Here is a 16,082-nt window from a genome sequence, read left to right on the forward strand (position 1 = left end):
CAGATACTCTACAATTTATCTCTTCTATAATCCAGACAGTGGACTCCTGGATGAAGGACTTTAAACTCAAACTCAACCCAGTCCAAACTAAAATCTTCCTGGCCTCACCTTCCAATATGATCACAGAGAACACTATAAAGTTGAACAGTATTACATACTCTATTATGCCAGTTATAAAAATTTTAGGGGTTTATTTAGACCAAAATCTATCACTTGCTCAAATTAATGCACTAGCTAGGAAAATTTATTTTATGCTATGGAAATTACAATCGATTAGGACATATTTTGATCCTTCCTCATTTAGACTACTGGTAAATCATTGATTTTGAGTTCTCTGGATTGTAACATCATTTATTTAGCCTCCAGTAAAAAGAATATCAAAAGGTGGCAGATCATTCAGAACATGGCTGTTTGGTTGGTTTTCAACTTGAAAAAAATTTGATCATGTAACTAAATTCTGTCGGAAGCTACATTGGCTCCTAGTTGAGGCAAGAATATTATTCAATTTAGGTTGTACCTGTTACAAAACATTATTTGACCTTATACCTGATTATCCAATCCTTGTTTTTTTATACTGATTCATCCCTACAATAGGGCTCGACTCGGTTTACAGAAATAATTATAGGACATGGAAAGTGTATTAAGTTACAAACTAAATCATTTATAATCACTAATTTAAAATAGAAGAACCAGTTAGGAATTTCTGAAACAGATAAGTTTTCAAGGCTTTCCAAAAGTTTAATAGGAAATGGAGAAATCTAACTTCTGAAGGAAGTTCATTCAAAATTTTTGCAAAAGATCAGCATATATTGCCTAAAGCTTTAATTCCTTTAACAAAAAGAAAAGCAAGTTTTTATTTATGAACTCCCCTGGAATTTGATGGCGGTTGAGAATTGAAAGAGACAGCAACCAATGGAGAAAAAAATCTCATACAAAATTTCATTTTTTTGCCACTTCAGCTTGTCTGCGGTGTTCTTTGCTCACATGTTTAAAGACAATAGACTGTTTTCAGTCCAATTCTTTATATGTGAAGTTGCAAACCATTGGACCTCTGAGGAAGGCGTGTTTGCCGAAACACGGACCGTGTAGGGTCTGGTTGGATTTTTATCAAAGTATTTTTTATCAAATATTATGCTGGCACATTTAAATTGGATTCTCCGATAAACCGGAAGCCAATGAAGGGCTTTCAACAGAGGAGTAACATGATCATACTTATTCTTGTCAAATATCAGTTTGGCCGCCGTGTTTTCAATAAGTTGAGGCCTTTTCATGTTACACTTGCTTAAGCTGTTATAAAGAGAATTAACATAATACAAATGAGCCAGTATAATTGCTTGAACCAAAACAGCAAAATGCTGTTGGTGAAGCAAATGACGAACCCTTCTCAGCATCCGAAGGCTAAAGAAACATTTTTTTGTTACGTTATTAACTTGACAAGGAGAGGGTAGAATCCAGAACACCCCCCCCCCCATGAATTTTAGATGAAAATTCAATCTTCAGCACATCGCCTGAAATTAACAGCAGCGAAGATGGCAGCAGATCACTTAAAATTTACTGACAGAAAACATTTTTCTCAGCATTTTAGATTATTTACATTCCTACTGTAAAAGGTTACATATACGGAAGATTTTTTCCATAGAATGTTATCTTTTCAACCTGGATCATGGGATAAACCCTTTTCGGACCTGATAACAAACTCCAACTCCAATCTTTCCTTTAGAAAAATTCTAAAGACCAACTTATTTGATAAATACTTCTGAATGTGTTTATAATACACTGTGCTTGTACAGTCTCTTGATTGTTGTTAACCATGTCGAAATGAGAGGTTACTGTGGTATATAAGTAAATTTGCTCTTCCTTCATTTTCTTGTTTTTGATTGGATATCACCGTGAGACCACTTTCTTTTACTTAATAATAACTTTATTTTTGTATATCGCCACACCATGTTAGTTTTGGGCGGTTTACATCGAGAGGACTGTTACAAAACAGTAATCATTCAAATTACAAATCATTTCAATCAATTTACATTTCACAGTTGCTGTCCAGTGACATTCAACAAATAAATGAGTTTTCAATAACCTTCTAAAAGAATAGTACGACTGGGTTTGTGGCAACAGAGTATTCCACCATATATTTGTTTTTCCTGCTTGATAGGTAATGTTTTTTTCCAAAAATCTCTTAAAGCGGCAGGTCTTTGGTGCCGGGAAAGCAAACCAGTAGTTTTTTCCGAGTGTTTTTGTTGGACTTGAATATTTCAAAGTGGGAAATAAGGTACATAGATGCTAAACCAAATAGTATTTTAAAACAGATACAACCGAACTTAAACAGCACTCTGGCTTCAAACGGTAGCCAATGGAGTTGTTCATAAAATGGGCTGATATGATCAGACTCTTTTTAGCCCAAAAATCAAACGGACTAGTGTGTTTTGTATTAATCTTAGGGCCTCTTCTATTAAACTGCGTTAGCAGTTTTTAGCGCAGAGAGCCACGCTGAATGGTCTGCGCTGCTCTCAACGCTCATAGGAACTCTACGAGCATCGGGAGCAGCGCGGGCCATTCAGTACAACTCTCTGCGCCAAAAACTGCTAGCGCAGTTTAATAGAAGAGGGGGTTAGTCTATTAATAATTTTTTAGATGACCCTAAATAAATGATGTTACAAGAGTCCAGAATTGATAATATTGAAAACTGCACCAGTAGTTTACAGGAGATTAGATCAAAATATTTTTTGATTGTACGAAGTTTCCATAGGGCTACACCTATGGTATTCCCTTTCCATTCATATCTGTATAGAACAATTACATAAAATATTTAAACCCTGCTCAAAACTTGGTTATTTCAAATAGCCTACAGCTAACATCCTACCTGTCTCCTCTTTCTATCTTGATCTTGTTTTTCTTCTTACTTCCTGACACTTCCCCTCTCTCTTCCTTTCTCTATTTGAGTCCTTCTGTCCTGTCTTGTAACTTGCTTTTCTTATTCCTTGTTCTTTTATTACATTGTAAACTGCCTAACAGCCAGGGCAGGATTAATTCATCGAGGACCCCTAGGCACACAAGTACACAAGCCCCCTACCCTACCCCACCCCACCCCACCATGCACCCAGACGGAAGCTGCCTCAGAGGGAAACTTTGGGCAAGCAACACCGTTTGCACAATTACATTCCAGTTGCCTTTCTTACCCACGTTGCTTGCTTGTCTTACTTTCCGTCGATGATGGGGTGGGGGGGTGGAGGTGCGTTGCCGATCGATGCTGGAGGGGCCCATCTCTGTTTGGAAAAAACAATGTTGATGTCCTCTTTCATCGGGCCCCCCTGATCATTTCGGCCCCTAGTCACGTGCCTACTTGGCCTGTTGGTTAATCCTGCCCTGCTAATAGCACCATGTATAATTGGCAGTATATGAAGCATTCTCAAATAAATAAACATAGCAAGCCCCCAGCTCGTAGTAAAACTGTCTCTCTTCTCTTTTAGGCACCTATTGTTGCAACTGTCAGAAAACATATCAGAGGAGGAAATGAGGAGCTTTAAGTTTTTTTTGGATGAGAAGCTTCCAAGGTCCAAACTGAACGTGAATACAGTAAGAGAAGAACTTTTTATGAGTGTGGGCTCTTGTGGGGTTTCTGAGGAATATATGAGCTGAGAGAGAGCTGTTTTTCAAAATGACTTTGCAGACCTCTTGTAGCTGACACACAGCCCTTTAAGGAGAACAATCATTTCCTGTTGCTGTCCTCTGATAGCTGCAGGACTCTGATAGCAGGGAGAATTACTGACCATGACTTCATTTGCATAACAAAGTAAAGTGAGGGATGAGAAAAAAATAAAACTCTTAATTTTAATTGTGAACTGCAGCTCCAGCTGCTGTCCTATTAGTTTTTGTGCAATAGCCTAAATCTCCCCCTTTTTTTCATAATATGTTGTCATGCTGCAAAAGAGAAATCGATTTTTTTTTGTCTGTTCTTAAATTCCAAGATGACCAAGGAGCTAGCTAATTTGTTCAGGTCTTGGTTATTCCTTTGATACAAAGAGTTCAAGGTACTGTTTTGTGATGTTATTTGTAAATTTGCCTTCATTGAAAAGCATCGTTAGCAAGAGGGGCAGGTAGGAACCATGGCCTCCAGGTGTCAGGCAGAGAGGGGCTACCATTGGGACTCTTTGAAGAAGCAGTATCAACATAACATAACATCTTATTAACTGCTAATACCTTTTACGTTCTAAGCGGTTCACAATTTAAGAAGACAGGAACAATACCTAGAATTTACAAAGTAGTGTTAACTGTGTTACAAGTTAATAACAGTATTTATTTTACTAGTCTTATAGCCCGTTACATTAATGGGTGCTAGAATATATGTGTGTGTGTCTGTCTTTATTTCTTTCTCTCTCTCTCCTTAGCTGCTTTCTGTATTTCTGTCTTTCTTTTTCCTCAGCTGTCCACCACCACCCCTTGTCTGCTTCCCCTGTCTATTCTCCCTTCCTTTTATCTTCACTGTGTCCACCACCACCCCTTCACTGCTCCCCTTATCCAGCAGCAGCCCTTCTCCCTTTGTTCCTGCTCCCCCTGCCCAGCAGTAGGCCTCCCTTCCTTTCCCCCCACCCCCGTCCATCAGCACCTCTTCCCGTGTCCAGCAGCACCTCTTTCCTGCTCTCCCTGTCCAGCAGTAGGCCTCCCTTCCTTTTTCTCCTCCCCCGTCCATCAGCACCTCTTCCCCTGTCCAGCAGCACTTCTTTCCTGCTCCCCCTGTCCAGCAGTAGGCCTCCCTTCCTTTTTCTTCCCTCCCTGTCCATCAGCACCTCTTTCCTGCTCCCCCTGTCCAGCAGTAGGCTTCCCTTCCTTTTTCTCCTTCCGTCCATCAGCACCTCTTCCCCTGTCCAGAAGCATCTCTTTCCTGCTCCCCATGTCCAGCAGCACCTATTTCCTGCTCCCCCTGTCCAGCAGTAGGCCTCCCTTCCTTTTTCTTCCCTCCCCTGTCCATCAACACCTCTTCCCGTGTCCAGCAGCACCTCTTTCCTGCTCTCCCTGTCCAGCAGTAGGCCTCCCTTCCTTTTTCTTCCCTCCCTGTCCATCAGCACCTCTTTCCTGCTCCCCCTGTCCAGTAGTAGGCCTCCCTTCCTTTTTCTGCCCCCCCACCTGTCCATCAGCACCTCTTCCCCTGTCCAACAGCACCCCTTACCTCTGTTCGCGCCTGCCCTCCGCCACAGCTGCTGCGCGTGCCTGAAGCCGACAGCCACCTCGGTATCCGCAATCCCTGCCACCACCGCTGCTTGAGAGGCCCGCGGAACCGAAGGCGGTCAGCGTGTCTGGGGCTTGGAAGGAGGAGTCCTGGTGTCGCGCATGCACACTCCTGCCAACCACTGACCTACAGATCAGGGATCAGGGAACATGGCAGTAAGAGTGCGCATGCGTGCTTAGCATTTTATTATTATAGATATATTTATAAATGCTTATCATAAAGTGGTTTACTACCACTACTTCTTATCATTTTTATAGCGCTGCTAGTTGCATGCAGTGCTGTACATTAAGGGGCTCATTTTCAAAGAAGAAAGGCGTCCAAAAGATGGCATAAACTGGCACTTGAATGTTTTAATTGCCAACATGTCCATGTGCTAATTTCGAAATAGACTTCTTAGACATCTTACTGGTCACTTTTCCTCCAGTACATCTAAATCTTAAGGAGGCATGTTGGAGGTGTGTTATGGGCGGGCTTAGGGCTTGGATGTCCTGTGATGATAATCAAACTTTTACCAAGACACCCAGGATGCCATTTAGATATCCAGAGTTAGACTTGTTTTAAAAGTGTCTATGGGCCAAAAACATAACCAAACTGACCAAATGACCACTGGAGGGATTAGGTCATGACACCTCCACAGTCCCTCAGTGGTCACTGACCCCCCTCTCACCCACCAAAAATTTCAATGAAACAGCACATACCTATCTCTATAACAGCAGTACCTGGCATGGGAAGTCCTAGCAGTGCACAAGCAGCTGTATGGAGTAACCTTATGAGCGATATAATAATAATAATAATAATAATAACTTTATTTTTCTATACCGCCATAGTCAGGTGACTTCTAGGCGGTTCACACTGTAAGAAGGCTGGACATTCAGCGAATAACAAGGTCACAATACAATACAATAAGTCAACATACAATACAAGACAAAACAAAACAATACAATACAATACAATACAATGAGTGTATACAACACCGTACAATATAATACAACGAGTCTAAATATAATACAATACAATAAGTCTAAAGACAACACCATACATAAGTCTAATACAGTATCGTACAATGAGTCTAAATATAATACAATAGTGAAGAGGGGAAAGTTACAGATTGGGGTTCAATGGGTAATGAGTAACTGAGTATTTCTTTAGAACTTCCATTTGAATTGGAGTACTATGGATAGCGAATATCTGAGTACATGAGGGGCATCTTGAGAAAGAAAGAAAGGCGTTTAAAGGGAGGGGAGTCCTAGTGTGGGAGGGGACGATTTTAGTCCGTGAATTTTTCGAATAGGGCGGTTTTGATCGATTTGCGTAATGCACTGTAAGACAGGTTGGGTTCGTTTATGTAGTTTTTCAGCCAAACTTGCTGTCTGTTCGCTTGGAACTTAAAGGTTCTATCCAGGAATGATTTGTATCTGCAGCCCGTAATCTTTGGGTATGCAAATATGTTTTTGTTTCTGGTCGCTTGTGTGGGGTTGTGTAGGATGAAGTGAGTTTGTAGGTATGAAGGTGCTAGTCCCCAGACTTGCTTGAAACAGGTGCAAGCAAATTTGAATAGTATTCGCGCTTCAATTGGAAGCCAGTGCAGCTTTTTATAGTAGGGGCTGATGTGGTCGTTTTTTCTTAGTCCGAAGATTAGTCGAACGGCGGTGTTTTGTATTAATCTCAGTTTTTTTATTGTTTTTTGTGGGATGCCCAGGTAGATGATGTTGCAGTAGTCAAGAATGGATAAGATCAGTGCCTGTACCAGTAACCTGAATGATGTTGGGTCAAAGTATTTTTTTATGGTCCTTAGTTTCCATAGCGTGTAAAAACATTTTTTCACTAGTGAGTTTGTGTGGTCAGTCATAGTTAGGTGTGTGTCTAGGGTGATACCAAGTATTTTTATGTTATTAGAAATTGGGTATTCGTGATTGTTTATTTTTATCGATGTTCTCGTAATTTTGTCATTAGGACTAGCCAGAAAGACTTTTGTTTTTTCTGCGTTTAATTTTAGTTTGAAATTGGTGGTCCATTTATCGATTTCGGTCATTACGTTTGAGAGATTGTCTACAATTTCTTTTGTGATGTCGTTTAAGGGGATTAGGATGGATATGTCGTCTGCGTAAATGTAGTGTATTAAGTTTAGTTTTTGTAGGAGGTGGCCTAAGGAGGCGATATAGATGTTGAAAAGTGTGGGCGATAGGGGGGAACCTTGAGGCACGCCTGATGGGTTTTTCCATGGTTTGGAATAATTTCCATTGCTGATTACTCGGTAGGATCTGTTTGATAGAAATTCTTGGAACCATTTCTTTGCCTTTCCAGAAATTCCTATTATTTCAAGGCACAGTAGCATGATATCATGGTCTACCAGGTCGAACGCGCTGCTGAGGTCTAATTGTAGAATTAGTGCGCTTTTGCCTTTGCTAAAGAGATCATAAAGGTGGTTTAGTAGGGAGGCTAAGACAGTTTCTGTGTTGTATCCTTTCCTGAATCCTGATTGGTGTTCACTAAGGATGTTAAATTTGTCCAGGTAGTTTACTAGTTGAAGGTTGACCAATCCTTCTTGTAACTTTGTGAAAAGGGGAATGTTTGCTATGGGTCTGAAATTGGATGTCAGAGCAGAAGAGGTTTTCTGATCTTTGGGGATTGGAGTGATTAGTATGTGTCCCAATTTTTTGTTTAGTGTTCCGCTTGTGAGGGCGGATGTTAGCCATTCAAATAGTTCTTTTTTAAATTCTAGAGGGGCAGCTGACATGATTTTAGGGGGACATGCATCAAGTAGACAGTTAGATTTGGTGTATTTGTTGAAGAGATTTAGGAATTGATGCCAATTTGGATATTCGAGATGGTCCCATATCATGTCTACTCTGGTGTCTTGGTCGTGAGGTTCGAGGTATTGAAGAGCATTTGTTATGGTAGTGGGTAGAGTTGCTCTTAAGTTAGCGGTTTTATTTTGAAAGAAGTTGGCTAGGGTTTGTGCCGATGGAGTGGGTTCATTGTCCTTTTTCAGTATTTGTGTTGTATCGGTTATTGTTTTTACTAGTTTGAACAATTCTTTGCTGTTTATTTTTGAAGTACCAAGAGAGAGGGGGATCCATGCCCATCAATGGCATACCAACGGGGGGTGCAGCCCATAAGGGGGTGTTCCGAGGGCTGGCATCATGGTCCAACAACTTCTTCCTCACAGCGGCAACTTTCACAGCTCACTGCTCTGACAGCACCAGGCTTTCCTTTCTGCTGGATCCTGCCTTCATGGAAGCAGGAAGTAGGCAGGACCAGCAAACAGGAAGGCCCGATGCTGGCAAAAGCAGCAAGTTTTGAATGCTGTCTATGATAAGTTTTCTGGTAGAGGGGAGGAGTGACAGAGAAAGAGAGAGGGAGGGAAGTAGGTTCCCATGGGTGGGAGGGGGGAGGAGGAGAGAAATTCTGCACCCAGTTTTGCCGAAGGAAGACCAGGGAAGGGAGAGGAAAGAGAGATACCAGACCATGGGGAAGGAGGGAGGGAAAGGAAGGAAAGTAGGGGAGGAGAGAAAGGGGGAGGGAGGGAAAGGAGGAGAGAAGAGAAAGGAGGGAGGGAAAGGAGGGGAGGGGCGAAATGCTGCACCCAGTTTTGGAAGGAAGACCAGGGAAGGGAGAGAGAGCTGCCAGACCATGGGGAATGGGAGAAGGAGGGAGTGAGGGAAAGGAAGGAAAGGAGATGCCAGATCATGTAGGTGGAGGGAGAGATTCCAGGGCATGGGGGGGGGATGGAAGGAGACAGATGCCAGATCAGGGGAAAAAGAGGGAGGGAGGGAAGGGAAGGAGAGCAGATGCCATATCATGGAAGGAGAGATGGAAGGGAAGGAGAGGGGAGAGAGATGCCTGGGCATGGGGGAAAGGATGGAGACAGAGATACTAGACTAGGGTGGGTGGGTGGGAAGGAAGGAAAGGAGAGGTGAGAGATGCCAGAGCATGGGGAGGGGTGGAAGCAGAGAGAGAAAAAAAATGGAGAGGGGGTGAAGCTGAAATGAATCATGTATAAAGGAGAGAAGGGGCATAGGATAGACAATTTATAGAAGGGGCATAAAAAGAGGGAAGATGCCAAATGGAAGGGAGAGAGCAGGTGGACAGTGCATGGAAGGGGCAGACAGAGAGAGAGGCTGGAGAGTGGATGGGAGGGGCAGATGCTGCATGGAAGAGAGAGAGAGGACAGATGTTGGATGGAAAGATGAGAGTGAAGATGAAGAAAGCAGAAAGCAGAAAATACAAAAGGTAAGAAAAAAAGTTATTTTTTTCTTTAGAATAAAGTAGTATTGTAGCTGTATTGATAAACATAAATAGAAAATGGAAATAAGGTAATCTTTTATTGGAATAATTTTAATACATTTTTTACTAACTTTCGGAAACCAAAACCTTCTTCCTCAGGTCAGGACAGCATACTGTAACAGCACTATACTGTCCTGACCTGAGGAAGAAGCTTTTGGCCTCTGAAAGCTAACTAAAATATGTATTAATCAAATAAAATGGTATGTTCTTATTTTTCCTTTTTATGTTTTATTTCTATATATTAATTTGTAAAGTTGTGATTGTCAGATTTTTCAAATTTACATTTAAACAGTATTAAGGGACATGTGTTACTATTTCTTTTTCTGTGGTGTTGCATTGTATGCGGAGTCTGGCTTCTTGGCGGTTTAGTTTAACTCTTGTCTACATATTTCTGTTTTTAGTTTGTGATTACTTATTCCATACTGGGCGAGGGTGTATCTGTGCTCTGTGTGTATGAAAAGGACAGTTTTCTGTTAGCATTAACTGTACAGAATTGATCCATATTAATCTTTTTTGTTTAGTTTTACAATGGGTGTACTGATGTTCTAGTGCTCACTGCAGTGTATAAGATGCTGCCTTTTCCTAGGTACACCTTTGTTGTGTGACTCGTGGATTATTACTAAAAGTAATTTGTTTATATAGAGGAGGAAGGTGTTAAAAATTATTGGTCCTAGGTGTCAAATATACTAGGTACGCCACCGAGGCCCATATCCCACTGCAACCACTACATTTATGGTGGAACGTGTGAGCTGACTGAAATCCTACTGTACTGCCATATAGACACCTGCAGCCCATAAGGGTTAAAGTGATTGTAGACACGTGTGTATAGTAGGTTTTAAGAGGGGTTTGGAGTACATTATAAGGGGGTTATGGTGAGATGTACATCTGACACCCTTTATATGAGGTGCCCCACTGTTCTGCTGGCATATCTGTGTGGCCAGTATAATATAAATGGTGGCCCCATCTATGTCCACATGGTTTGATTTTGGACATTTTTAACTTGGACTTTTTTTAAAATGGTCAGAATAGTTAGACATCTTAAGAGCCAAAATATCTAAATAGGTCATTTTTGAAAAAAAAGATAGATGTCTGCCAGTTTTGAAAATGAATGTTTTCTCCACCTGATTTTTGGACATGCTTCTCAAGGCGTCCAAATCGGACTTAGATGCACTATCGAAAACGGCTCTCTAAACATGTAAGAGACAATTCCTGTTCAACAGAGCTTACAAGTTAATTAAAACAGAGAAACAGAACAAATAGGATTTAGGGAATTTCCCACAGAGGGAATGATAAAACAGCCATGGGTATTTTGCATGTGAGTGGGAGTTAGGAGTTAAAAGCAGTCTCAAAAAAGTGTTTGTTTGTTTTTTAGCCTAAATTTGTATACTGCCAGAGATGGAGCTTGATGTCTTTGGCTAAAATACATAGGCAAATCCATGATTTATACTTCAAGATCAGTGACAATATCGTGTTTCCCTGAAATTAAGACGGGATCTTATATAAATTTGTACTCCAAAAAACGCACTAGGGCTTATTTTTGGGGAAACATAGTAGGTTTGGCCCTGAATTCAGACAGATTTTGCTAGTGGCCCACTGTTGCAGCATGAGGTACTATTTGAAAGTGTCCTTTTGTAAGGAATGACTTTTCTTGATCTTTCATGTTCTGATAACTGATTGCATTGGTTTGGCATTTTTGTAAACTCTAAACGTGAAACAAGGGTTTAGACTTCACCATTTTGGCGTTTTACCACTAAGCGAGGCCTAAGCTTACAAAAACTGGCAGAAATCTGGGACAGGCATAGTAACCCTATTGGGGGGAGGGGGCATTCAAGGATAGGTTATACGGTAGGTCCTTTGGGGGATGGAGGTCCCTTTAGGGGGATGGGGATATGATCCAGGTAGTCATCTGGCTTTTATATACCGTAGAAGCTTAAAGTATTGCAACCCTTGACATACCCCCTAAGCCTCCACAACAGCAGAGGTGGCAGCGCTCTGAATGGGCGGCTTTATGGCCTTCCCCACCGGGGCCTTCCCTCTGTCGCATCACTGATGATATCATCAGTGATGCAGCATAGGGAAGGCCACAAAGCAACCTATTCAGAGCATTGCCACTGCTGCTTTTGTGGAGGCTTTGGGGATATGTAAGGCTCACAATGGGAGGGTCGATGGGGTTCCTGTGCACAAATGGATGGGAGGGAAGGATCTTAACTAGGGCTTATTTTTGGGGTAGGGTTTATATTAGGATCAACCCCGAAAATCATGCTAGGGCTTATTTTTGGGGTTGGTCTTATTTTCGGGGAAACACGGTAGTAGTAGTAATACCTCAGTGCATAGGCAGCAGAATGCTTTTTTGTTGGGGGAGAGCTAAAAGCTCTGCCCCAGACCCCGCCCAAACTCCACCACCTGACCCCACCCCATAATAATAATAGTACTAATTGTAATACCATTTTTTCCATTTATTTTTCATATATACACACAATATAATCTTAACAACACATAATGGTTAACCACAAAATTAAACCATACAAAGCACACTGTATGCTTCTCAACATTCATTCCTACCAGAACACCTGACCTTGTCACATGTGCAGTACACAGATAACATCTATGCAAATACAGGATCATAAACTAAAAGTACTAATATACACAAATGAAACCATAAGATGCCAGACTCTATATGCAGTACAACACTAGAAGAACAGAAAGAAATTAATTTCTTCCTGAAGAGTGCAGAATATAAATTCTCAAACTGATACATTTCAGTCACTAAATTGAAAATAAAATCATATTCCCTACCTTTGTTGTCTTATGATTTTATTTTTCTACTCATCTTTTCCTAGTTTCTGGTTTCACTTCCTTCTGTTTGTGCTCTTAAATGTGTTTCCAGGGCTTTCTTATCCAATTTGCTGTTTTTCTCTCCTCCTCCACTTTCTGCCCTACTTCTATCTTTTAGAAGTTGCAGGGATAATAATTGACAAAAAGAAAAAAGGTCAGAAAATGCTGATATCAAAAAATATATAAACTGACCTCACTTGAAAGAATGACCTGTCTATGAAGGGACTCCAAGATTTTTTCATAAGATAAGTTAAAGCATTATAGCTTATCTACAAGAGTGATGTTTGCTTTGTGAGTTATTTGAAGAAAGAATGCCATTTATAAGTGTTTTTAAACCCTGTGATATTTATTCATTTATTTATGACTCTAGCTTGGAGAGTGATCATTACTTGAAGCAGTTGCAATGACTGGAAGGTGAACTCTGTATCATCACTAGGGGGGGGGGGTCAACCTTCCTTGTAAAGTTTCATGTCTCTGAGCAATTAACAATTTTTGATCACCTTTCTACATCTATCTTTGGCATTAACTTTTAACAATCAACTTTCTTCAATTTTTCTGCTTTCTTCTCAAAATTTACTTTTCCATGTCTTCCCTTTCCTTCATCTATGTGTACCATCCCCATTCTATCCAGGATTCTCGAACGGAGTCCAGCAAGCCTTGAGCATGCACAGATGCTCAAGGCCCTTCACCAGCACAGAGCATTGGCAACAATTTCTAGAGCATTAGGCTTGTAAGTTCGATGTCAGTCTGGGGCATGGGGGAGTGGGTAGTGGAGGATAGGAGTGTCTAAGCCACTGTTCTTCGATTCTCCAGCACTGCTGGTAGACTCTTCTGTACTTTTGCTGCGGTCCACCCACCTCTGAAGCAACTTCCTGTTTCCGCTTGGACAGACTGCAACAAAGGAACAGTGCAGAGGAGGCCGCCAGCAGTGTATGACAATCACAACCATACCAGGTACCTCTTTGTATTTTCTTGGTGAAGGGGGCTTCGGTACCAGGTAGGGAGGACATTTAGTGGAACTGGGGGGAGGGAGGTTGGAGAGGGAGAGAAGAAGAAGGGAGAAATATTGAATGGGAGAAGCAGAGAGAAGAGGAATGGGGGCACGTGAATGGAGGAGAGAGGAAGGAAATGGTGGCATATGGATGGATGAAGGGAAGGGGAAGAGATGGGGCACATGGATGGAAGGAAGGGAAAGAGATGGTACACATGGATGGAGGGAAGGGGAAGAGCTGGAAAGATAGACTTAAGATGGAAGCAGAAAAATGGAAGAAAACTGAATATGAAAATCAGTGCCAAAGATGGATTTAGTGCAAGAGGTTAAAAAGGAGAGAAAAGAAACAGCAAATGCGTAAGGAGGCCTTGGAAACAGAGTTAAGAGCAAAGATGGAACAAGATGATCAGAAAAAATAAAATTTCCAGATAACAAAGGTAGGAAAATGTTTTTAATTTTCAATTTAGTGATTGAAAATTTACATCTGTTGTTTTTATATTTTGGACTGATCAAGAAGAAAGACATTTCTTTCATGGTGTACTGTGTGAAGAGTCTGGCATATTAGGGTTTCGTTTGTGTACACTAGTACTTTTAGTTTGTGGGTTTGTATTTGAAAAGGTTTCTTTTTCTGCTTTCTGCATGTGTGACTAGGTCAGGTGTTCTGGTAGAGATAAGTCCAGCAACTTTGGTTGGGGTGTTGTGGCCCCAAGTAAGAAAATATTTGTTGGCTCTCCAGCTTTTTTTGAACTCCAAACAGCCCCAATTGAAAAATTAATGATTACTTATGGCATGATCCCTAACATACAACACCCACATAACCCAAATTTCTAACCTCAGTTTATATTCGAGTCAACTTTTTTTCCTCCTTTTTTTGGGGAAAAAGGTTACCTCAGTTTATATTCAGATCGATTAATATTCGAATATATACGGTAGTAACTGATGAGTGGCACATTCATGTAATGTATTCAAAGATGTTTGGGTGGTCCACAAAATTTCCTTTGTGTGAGGAGAGGGTTGTTTTACGTAGGTCCTTTTTGCTATCTTCAGTTGCTGTTCTAACTGAATTGTACTGGAGGCAATATGTTTATTATGTGAACTATCATATGATATTATAGCTCCTCTACTACTTTGGCTGTATTCCAAAATAAAGTAGGATCATCTGTGTATGCCTAGTTATGTGTCATATATGAGTCCCACTGGTCTATTAGGTACTTCGCAAAATCTGTTATTAGCTAGGTAAGCAGGAAATCTCACCCCCCCCCCCCCCCAGTATGTCCATAATAGGGAGCTGCTTCCAAAGTGACCCGGACCATGGCTGGTGGAGATTTCTTGCCAATGATGAACAAATAGGGTGAAAGCAATGACATCTGTCTTGTAGAGCTGCGGAGAAGCCATGAAAAATTTTAACCGAGTGTCCATCATATTGCAGAGAATCACGTTTTTGCTTAAATCCTCTCAGCATCTCTACCTTATGAACATAATTGTGAAGTTTAATCACAACTGCTCTTGATCTATCTGTGCCATCTTGAAGCCGTTCTACGCGGCATGCATGTTCAAGACAGAGCAGCCCCATGGACGTTGATAGTTGAAATTCAGAGGACATCTAGTATTCTAATAAAGAATGCAGCTTCTGTTCCAGGAGATTTTCCGGTAAGCTCACCAGCTGCAGGTTACTTCGATGAACTTGGTTTTCTAAATCATCAAGCTTTGTGGCCAACTCTAAAAGTTTGTTTTGTGCTAGATTTTATGCTCTTACGTATGGGCCTCGTCTTCTACATTAGACATCCATCGTTGGAGCTCGGACATTCTAGAATTTGTGCCTACCAAAAGTCCCTTCATATTGGTAATTTGTTCCAATAGCTTCATTAAGCGAGGCTTTAAAGCATTGAACACCGTACTGGTAAACTGCTGAAACAGATGTTCTGTAAATATTACTGGTGTGGCAGACGCCAGATCAGCCATCTTGACTTCTCCTGGTCGGCTCTTATCTTTATCTGGCATTTAGAAGTCATTTCTCACCAATTTTTGCTAAATATCTGTCTATAAAGCTAAAGATGTGCTTTATTAAAGCTTGTAAGGGAAAATTACTGCTAAAAGTGATAACATGATGCTGATGGAATTTGGAGACTCGGCGACTCCGGAGCTACTCAGAAACACTTCTGATGCTCTCAATGCATCACATGACTCCATGTTTAATTTTTATTTATTAACCTTTGAGTGAACTAACACAGCTACTACACTACTTTATCCTAAATTAAAAATAAACATCTTTTTCTACCTTTGTTATCTGGCCATTTAATTTTTCCAATTGTGTTGGTCCCTGGCTCTAGTTTCTGCCTTCATCTGTCTTTTCTTAACTATCCTGACAATTTCCTGTTCATTTGTTCAGTTTCTTCCTGTCTGCCACTACATCCATTACCAACATTGATCTTTTTCCTTTCAGCTTTCTTCCATTTTTTTATTTGTTTCTCTGTGCAGATTTTATTTATTATTACTATCATATCTTTAATTTCCCTCTTTTTATGGTATCTACATCCAGTTTCTATGTCATTCACCCTGGTTTTCTCATGCCCTTTCCCCTTATTCTCTAGTCTTTCACTAACTATCCTTTCTCTGTTCCTTCTAACAACTCCTCTTCTCCTTCCATCCATCTTCTCACCTCTCTCCCATCCAGCACTACTCCTTTCCCTCCCCATATAGCATCTTCCCTCTCTCTTCCATCCAGTGACCTCCCCTCTCTCT

General features: G+C 41.0%; 1 protein-coding gene across 1 annotated transcript in view; it reads left to right on the forward strand.

The window, feature by feature from the left end:
* Positions 1 to 16,082, forward strand: part of LOC117360870 (caspase-8-like) — a 108,640-nt gene that overhangs the window by 28,350 nt on the left and 64,208 nt on the right. Inside the window, exon 3 of the mRNA XM_033945411.1 lies at positions 3,471 to 3,576. Coding sequence (XP_033801302.1) covers positions 3,471 to 3,576 — 106 coding nt within the window. The remainder of the gene's footprint in view (positions 1 to 3,470; positions 3,577 to 16,082) is intronic.

Source organism: Geotrypetes seraphini, chromosome 5 (assembly GCF_902459505.1).
Source record: "Geotrypetes seraphini chromosome 5, aGeoSer1.1, whole genome shotgun sequence".
NCBI lineage: Eukaryota > Metazoa > Chordata > Amphibia > Gymnophiona > Dermophiidae > Geotrypetes > Geotrypetes seraphini.